We start from the raw sequence: 8,887 nt of genomic DNA, 5'->3' as shown, positions 1-8,887 counted from the left end.
GCTGTATCGAAGTTTTTTTTGGTAGTCCCTTGAACTTCGTAACATCGAAGTTTGACTGTATTTGCGAAACAAGCTATCGGCTTGTATCGATCACTCTTGTTGGCCCGGATGAAAGTGCGTTCAGCGCATCGCTGTGGGAGGAATCCGAAGTAACCAGGAATAACCCACGTGATCGGGCAGATGAACCTTTATCACGTCCGTTCCGGGAATCGAACTCAGGACGGCTAGATGAAAGGCGAGTGCGTTTCCACTGCACCACCCGACTACCCATATTTGTTTGGAAATTAACAAACAAACAAAAAACAAAACAAAAAAACAGATGCAGAAATGGGAAAACCACTATGATATTGACATGATCGATTGGGAATGTGTTTCGAAATCCAATTAGATAAGAAATATAAACACTGTTATCAATGAGGATTTGCCTTCTTTAACCTTAATTTGTTTTAATATTAGAATTAAATGAGATTTACCTGTAAGTTGCATGTTAAAATTTCTGTCTTCACACCTGGAGGTGCATCGGGATCACATGATCATATGCGTGCGCATCGTTAGCAGTCATACTTCAAAGATATAAGTGAACACTACCAAGTACTAACTGGATCAGGTATAGAAACCAACTATAAAAACACAGCGTTTCAAGATATCCCAAGAAAGGAATGGGGGAAAGGGGAGGGCATGTGATCCCGATGCACCTCAAGGAGTGAAGACAGAATTACAATCAAATTTCAACTTCTTTCAAATTCTGTCATTCACTCCTGGATGGTACATCCGGGATCCCATGAGATTTGCAAAGAGAGTGTTCACGAACAAATAAGAAATTCATGGAATAAAATTAAATGTTATATTGAATAACTCAAACATATGTACATACAAGAACATATATATACACCCGCTCAAAAGTTAAGCACCGCCATCTTCAAATTTGAAATCTGAACCAGAAATCACACATTCAGGTAGATTGTCAACACTGCTTAAAACGAGGTCATTTTATAGAGATGTAACACGCGTAAACCCTTGTGCATGATATGCACGTGCCAGGTAAAATTCGCTGTTACAAGGTGATCCTACGCCTGTAAAAAAACTAAGTTCACACCTACATTTTTCAAAGTGTTTTCAAAGTCTTTTATCGATTGTATACCGCGTGCAGCTATGCCTAGACGACGAATTAGTAACAATGAAAGGTGGCAAATCATTGGCATGCATAATACGGGAATGTCATGTAGGGAAATTGGACGACAACTCAATATTACCCACACCGTCATCAGTCGTCTAATACGAAAGCACGTGGCTACTGGGAATGTCCAAGATCGACAACGAAGTGGAAGACCCAGAAAAACAACTGCTCGTGATGACAGAATGCTTTTGAGACTGGCTAGGCAGGAGCCAAGATCGGCAAGTCAACGCCCGCACGTTGAAGCGGAGACTAATAGCTGTTGGACTTTCTTCACGTCGTCCTATCCGACGTCCTCTTCTCACCCAGAGACATATCCAGGACCGATTGCAGCGGTGCAACACACGGCGCGGTCGGAATATTCGGTCATGGAGACGTGTTCATTGGTCTGATGAAAGTCTTTTGCACGTTATTGACTGGAGAAGCCGGATATGGCGACCACGAGGTACTGCCTACCATCAACATAACATCCAGCCAGAAATTCCATATGGTGGTGGGTCTGTGATGGTATGGGGTTGCTGTTCATATGATTGTAAACTTGATCTCGTCCAAGTCCAAGGCAGCCTCAATGGCGAAAGTACCAGAATCAGATCCTTCAAACAGAAATTGTGCCTCATTTTGATAACCATACGCTGGCGAGCCGACCCATCCTAATGGACGATAATGCCAGACCTCACCGAGCCCTTGCAGTTAGGGAATATCTTTAGCGTAACGCCATTGACACTCTTCCTTGGCCGGCGAGAAGCCCTGATCTAAATCCCATAGAACATTTATGGGATACTTTAGGCCACCGTGTGCGAGCACGAGTCCCTGGTGTGCAAAATCTGGCAGAACTTGCACAGACTCTTCGGGAGGAATGGGATAACATCCCCCAAATGTAAATCAGACTCATCACCAGTATGAGGAGACGTGTTGAAACTTGCATTCGTGCAAGGGGCGGTTACACCCGATACTAACAAATATTTGTGTTAACAAAGAGAGATGTATCACTAATTATTGCATCACTTTTTTGATGATAAAAGATTGACTGGTTTTCGTTAAGATGAAAACATATTTTGGTTACTAAATTTGATGAAAAGTTTCAATTTTAAATTACTGCTGATAAAATATCAAATATTGAATTCATGTCGTCATTTATAATCTAGATTACGAGTTTACAGTCGTACAAATACAGAATTAACATTTTCAACGGTATTTGTGCAGAAACTATTGATTCTCAGTTATGGTATTTTCAACCCTGTCCAAAAAATCTGGGGGTGCTTAGAAGAAAATGTCAGATAATAGCTGTATCACTCAAGATTATAATGTCATAAAATCTGTTGCACACAAGGAAAGAGTCTACAAACTACTCGCACTTGTCAATGCAAAATGAAACGTTAAATTGTCAATATCGTTGATGATAAGTCTGTATGAAAAGTTCAAATGATGATCAGTGACTAGAGATCAGTTCCTTGAGTCCTACTTCCTTTGGCACATGTATACCAAATGTCATGAACATAGTTCCATAGTACGGAGCTCCCTGTAGAACGATGGACACACAATCTTAACAGTAAAACTGCATAAACAACTCAATTGAGATAATTCCATCAACTGTCATTCACTAATAGAATTTGTCTCTGCTGTACGATCTCACGGGTACTCCATTCATGTCAATACAGAAAGATCACAAAGTTCGAACATCACATAAATGTCAATGAATCTTGAAAACCGTGCTAGAATCCCCAAAAGGTTTTTGTAAAACTTTGCAAACGTGCTGGTATTGCTCCATCCAGCTGTACTTAATATTGAGGTTATTGGTACCTTTAGTCTAGATGCTGCAGAAACTGATGCTGCTCTTGTGCTATGCGGTGTTAAGATATTCATATCTATACCAGCACTAGCCAACGTTGTCTTAATCCATCTTGTTAATGTTGCTTTAGACACTGATTTGTAAGGCTTTTGAAACACCAAAAACAGTTTTGAGTGTTGTCTTTAAGAGGTTCAGTTCTTGTTAGGTAGTTTTAACATATTGACACAACACATGGCTGTTTGTCCTCAATCTGCGAAAGGGTTATCTCCCTTTGTTTTAAACCTGGGCGAGTCTGTTTTAGTGCATCTCCAAATATAAGTTTCAGACTGTTAGGGAAATGTTCTTTATATCCAACAAATGAAGGGATTGTAGTCGTTGGCCTGTTAATAATACCAACAAACCATGAAACATTGTTCCTGGGAAAAGCCGATCATAAATTGAAAACTCCTTCCATAAATCTCTTGATTAAGGGATGAGTGCCATTACCTTGGTTATTAATAACAACAAATGTGGACAACATCGACCTAGCGCTGTTAATGGCACTATAACCAAGTCCTTTGTGGTAAAGTGATGTTAAAAATCACAATCTCTTATATTAGGCGAAACGACACAAATGTGTTCCAAACTCGCAAATGTTGTCCATTTTTTTAAAAAGTGTTGAATACTGCATGACTGTTGATGGTCGCCATGATGACAATATGATCTATTCAACATCTGGCGGAATTGACAACATTTGGAGGGATCTCCTGACACCCAACAAGCCATTAATGTCATCTTTGGAAGGTTGTTCCTGTCCCTGGTTCCTCGGAATGGATGTCTGAGGATTCTGTTGACCGTAGGTAAAATAAAAACACAATGAATACAGTTCAGAAGATGTTAATACCATGGCTGAGTAGGCCACATTGGTGCTATTAATAAAGCTTGTGTTTTATCCTCACATATTTTGTGTCGAATTTTACCCAATAAAGAGAATGGCGGAAAAATTAAACTGTATGAGTTCCATGGTAATGTAAAAGCATCCACTGCACATGCAAAGGGATCAGGCTTCCAAGATAGATACTTAGGAAGCTGTGGATTCAGTCTGGAAGCAAACAAATCAATTTGTGGTCACCAAGATTTGAAAAATATCTGTATTTTCATGTTCATGTCTACTTTTCGTATCAGCCTTAACATTTCCACGACCTGGAGTGTGGGCTGCGGGTAACCATATATGCCTATCAATAGCCCAATTCCAGAGTTTTACAGCCAACTCATTACGGGCTTTTGTTTTCTTTCCCCCCATGTTAGAAATGTATGCAATAGCCGTTGTATTGTCAATGTTCAGTCGAATATGTACATGATGTAGGTCTCTACACAATGCCTGACATGTAAACCATGCTGCTTTCAACTCCAGATAATTAATGTGATCAAGGCTTTCCTCAGGAGATCATCGTCCACCTGCTTTAAGTTTGACCTTCCCATCATTATCAAATAATGCGCCACCCCATCCTTTTTTAAATGCATCGGAGGTAAGGATGACAGTGGGTATACCATGGGAAATAGGGTTTAGGGCGGTATGTACATTATTCACCCACCATTCTAGGTCTACTTTACTCCGTGGTGAAAGTGACATATGAGCCATATAACTACCATGTGCAACTTTAAGTGCAAGAATGTTATCTTCCTCTAGAGACCTATAATGTAAAGTACCATACAGCACCCCTGGAAAACTTGACACTAATACCCCAATACATGGAGCTATTGATTGAATACTATGTTTGTACCCACAAGCAAGGTTGAACAGACATTGTGTTCCTTATCTGTCTTTTTGTCAGTTAATCTGGTTGTCATGTCTTCTGAATTTAACATGAAAACTAAGTATTCAATTTCTCGAGTAGGTACAAACACTGGTTTTTCTGGGTAGACTGTAAAACCTGTAAGATTGGACAGCAACACTGTATTCATAACATTCTCTCTACATTCTTGAATACTATCCCCAATGAGTAGGGAATCATCAATGTATGAAGTATTGCTATATCCTAGTTTACGCAATGTGGAGAAAAATGGTTTTGTAACTTTTGTAACCATTCTGGGTGCAGAAGACAGCGCATTAGGTAAAGTATGGCCCTCTAATTGAAAACACAAAACTATTTGAAATTGTTTGTGTACTGGGATAGAATAGTAGGCATCCTTCCGATCAATCAAAGCCATGTAACAACCAGGTGTAATAAGGTTCAGAACACTCTGTAGAGTGTTCATCTTAAAATGTCAATATACCACAGATTCGTTTACATTTTTTCAAATTTAAAATGAGCCAAATAGTTCCATCTTTTTTTTTCTTTTTAAAAATATTTGACATAATATGTTTAGCAGATGACTACTTCTATCAAAACTTGTTTTTTTAGTAACTTGCTAATTTCAGTTCGAATTGTTTCTTTTTCTTTCGCACTGAATTTGTATTGTTTTATTTGCGATTGCCCATAAACCTGGTCATGACAAGGTTCATCAATAAATTCTATTTTTACACCCTGAATATTTTCCAGAATAACAAAATCTGATTTGTTTCCAATACTCAAGAATTTACTGACATTACCAGCAGTGAAGGTTTTAACTTTGTCAGACAATACTGATCTGATAATACTAAAAAAAAACTTCCAATCATGTTCACTTACCACAGAGATAGGAAAAGTGTCAGCTGGGGCAATGTTTGACGGGCTTCTAACTTCCTGTACTGTCCTGCCCCTTAATCAAGTTTTTAGACTTTGTTGGTTTTAACCGTTTTGTGGTTTTCCTGGATATTGAAAACTTCTAGATGGACGGTTATCGTATGGCTGGAAACGACCCCTGTAGCCACATACCTTTCCCCTGTTTGAGAATTTTGATTGTCCCTTGTATGTTCCATAATAGTTCCCGTACGAAACCTTGGAAGCCACACGATTTGTTTCGCTGATTTCCTTCATGGCCCTATGTAGGTCATCACCAAACAGCTGTGTTGTTACAGGGCTGTTTGTAGAGCATAATGACGAGAACTGGTTGTTCAAATCAGGTTTGATCAGTTCCCGTCTTCTCTGACTTATCTCTTGCGAACCCGCACTGATAAGCATAAAGCTGTCGAGTGTAGACTTCATCAACTCGTCCAGAACCGCGTTCACATTGTTATCCGTAATTTTCTGTCATACGAAAGTGATATTCTGGAGAATTCTAGCAAGGGGAACTAACCCTTTCAATATTTTTTCCTGTGCTTTTTGCATGCGCAGGTCTCTGCTCTTATGGCAAATTTTCCGCCATATCTCCGGGTTGGTTCTAGGTGCCTAGAGTAGTTGGACATTTGCAGGTCGGGGATATTCGTCCATTTTAACTTTAGTTTTCTCGTCTGCCATTCGTTTAACTAGCAGATTCCCGATGAGATTTGACAGTTGTTCATTTGAAAGCTCGGGGCCAGTGGCGTCCACGTTTGAAAGATCTTGTGCTAGGCTTTTCATGTACTCAGGTAGTTCATCACCATGATTAGCACCTTGGTCATTATTACCCCGCAGCGGGTCTATTCTCACTTTTTCTCTTCGTGGTCAGATTCACTGTCCCCTAATAAAGCATCTATCCGATCGCACTGATCGACGAATCCATTGTCAACATTCGTGTCGTCGTCGGAACCGTCCCCCGTGATTAACGATCTCTGATCGGATGTTTGCTTTTCCGCAAACATTTGCATTTGCTAGGCCATCATGTTCTGCATATTAGCAAGAACAGACGTGAGAATCTCTTGAAAACCCGTAGAGAGTTGTAAACCGGACGGCCCCAGCAGCGATGGCTGTTCCGTGTCCATAGACACTTGGTTGGTCGAGCCGACATCTTGTGCCGAATGTTTGTCGGCAGTACCCTGGGAGGAAGAAGGCTTCCCGCCAGTGTTATGCGTAACATTGGATTTTTTGCTTTTTTCGCCTTTTTTGTTGGGGTTTTCCGTGTAAAGGGAATCCGTATTGTTGAGAATGTCCCCAACAAAATCAAATTCACTCACGATTTTAAGTTTTTCCAAGATGGCAGCCATAAAGTGCGCCCGAGAGGGAGCCCCTCCTCACAAGAAAACGTGAAAATATGCCGAGACGGCAGTGTTCAGAAATGTAAAAAGTATTTACACGAACAGTGAAAACCAAAAAGTAAACCCTAGAGAGCCTCTGGGGATATAAAACAAAATATGAAAGTATAAAAGAAGATATAAAGTCAGAGGAGACGCAGGCTATGACTGCTAACGATGCGCACGCATCTCATGGGATCCAGGATGTACCATCCAGGAGTGAATGACAGAATATGTATTTTCTGCTCGTCAACATTTTCCTAATATACATCTGATGCCCATCTCTTTCTTTTCACGTACTTCACCCTATCACTTTTTGTTTGTCTGGATCCCGAAATGATTTGTTTTACCTAGTCCCCGACACACTCTAGAGAGGATGATAAATTCAATTCAAATAATTTGGTATCTGAAATCCACACAATCACATAGCATCACCCCTACAAAGCGGGTTTAGATCTAAGCGAGGTACCAACGATCATTTGTTTAGACTTGAAACCTTTTTGCGTCAAACTTTTTCTAAAGAAGGAGCACTTGGTTGCTGTTTCCTTCGATTTGGAAAAAAGGCTTACAATACAACGTGGAAATACGGATTTACACGATAGAAGCATTAGAGGTAATCTACTAAATTTTGTTTCAAATTTTCTATCAGATAGAGTATTTCAAGTCCGGAATGGAAAGACCCTTTCCGATGTTCATCAGCAGGAAATGGGTGTACCACAAGGCAGCATTCTTTCGGTTACACTTTTTAGACTTAAAATTGACAGTATTGTCGAAACATTAACCTCTTTAATATAGGGGGCTCTGTATGTCGATGACTTCATTATATTGTATCTAAGCATATGAATACCATCGAAAGACAACTACAACAATGTCTGAATTCACTACAAATTTGAGCAGATGTAAACGGATTTCAATATTCCCAATCAAAAACAGTTTGTATGCATTTTTGTCAAATGCGGAAACAACACGACCATCCAAATCTATCTCTCTGTGGTGTACCCATTCCGGTTGTTGTGCAAACCAAATTCCTAGGTGTAATATTCGACAGGAAATTCCAAATATAAAACACCTTAAAGCCAAATGCCTTAAGGCACTGAATATTCTAAAGGTGGTGTCCTACACTGGTTGGGGAGCTGATAGAAAAGTTTTCCTAATACTTTATAGAGCTCTCATCAGATCAAAATTAGACTACGGTTCCATTGTGTATGGATCTGCTTAGACCTTCATATCTTATTTATTAGACACTGTTCATCACCAAGGTCTGAGACTCACTCTCGGAGCCTTTAACAACACACCTACAGCAAGCCTCTATGTAGAGGCTAACGAACCATCACTATATAGCCGTCGAAATACATTAGCTCTGCAATACACCATTCAGCTAAAGTCAAACTCTTCAAATCCTGCTTTTTCACTTATATTCGATCCTAAATATAAAACATAGTTTCTACACCAAAGACCATTGCACCATGCGGTATTCGAATTTCCGCTCTTTTACAAAACACAAATATTGATATTGACCAAATTCAATCATTTGGAATAATAGAAATTCCGCCCTGGGTCTTGAATTAACCTGAAATTGACTTTTCACTTCATGAAATGGTTAAATCAGGCACTGATAATTTCACATTTCGTTCATCCTTCTTAAAGTTGCAGTTAAAAAATAAAACATTTCTACATTCATAAAATGATGGTTCAAAAGATAATGATAAGGTTGCCGCGGCCATGATTACACAGGATGAAACCTATGAATGTCGGTTACCGAACAACGCCTCAATATTCGAGGCTATCTACCTCGCCCTTGAATATATTCAAACAAACAAAGTAATTAGAGCTGTTGTCCATTCAGACTCTCTTTCTGTTCTTCAAAGTCTTA

At 39.6% G+C, this 8,887-nt stretch overlaps 1 protein-coding gene across 1 annotated transcript; it reads left to right on the top strand.

The window, feature by feature from the left end:
• The first annotated feature begins 1,152 nt into the window (after positions 1 to 1,152).
• Positions 1,153 to 1,566, top strand: LOC132543715 (uncharacterized). Its single transcript, XM_060207234.1, has one exon. It carries the CDS (start codon positions 1,153 to 1,155, stop codon positions 1,564 to 1,566), a length of 414 nt encoding a protein of 137 aa, XP_060063217.1.
• Positions 1,567 to 8,887: the final 7,321 nt, after the last annotated feature.

Source organism: Ylistrum balloti, unplaced genomic scaffold (genome assembly GCF_031769215.1).
Source record: "Ylistrum balloti isolate Yb309-2 unplaced genomic scaffold, AGI_CSIRO_Ybal_v1 Utg369762, whole genome shotgun sequence".
Lineage (NCBI taxonomy): Eukaryota > Metazoa > Mollusca > Bivalvia > Pectinida > Pectinidae > Ylistrum > Ylistrum balloti.
This window is presented reverse-complemented; position numbering and strand designations above follow the sequence as displayed.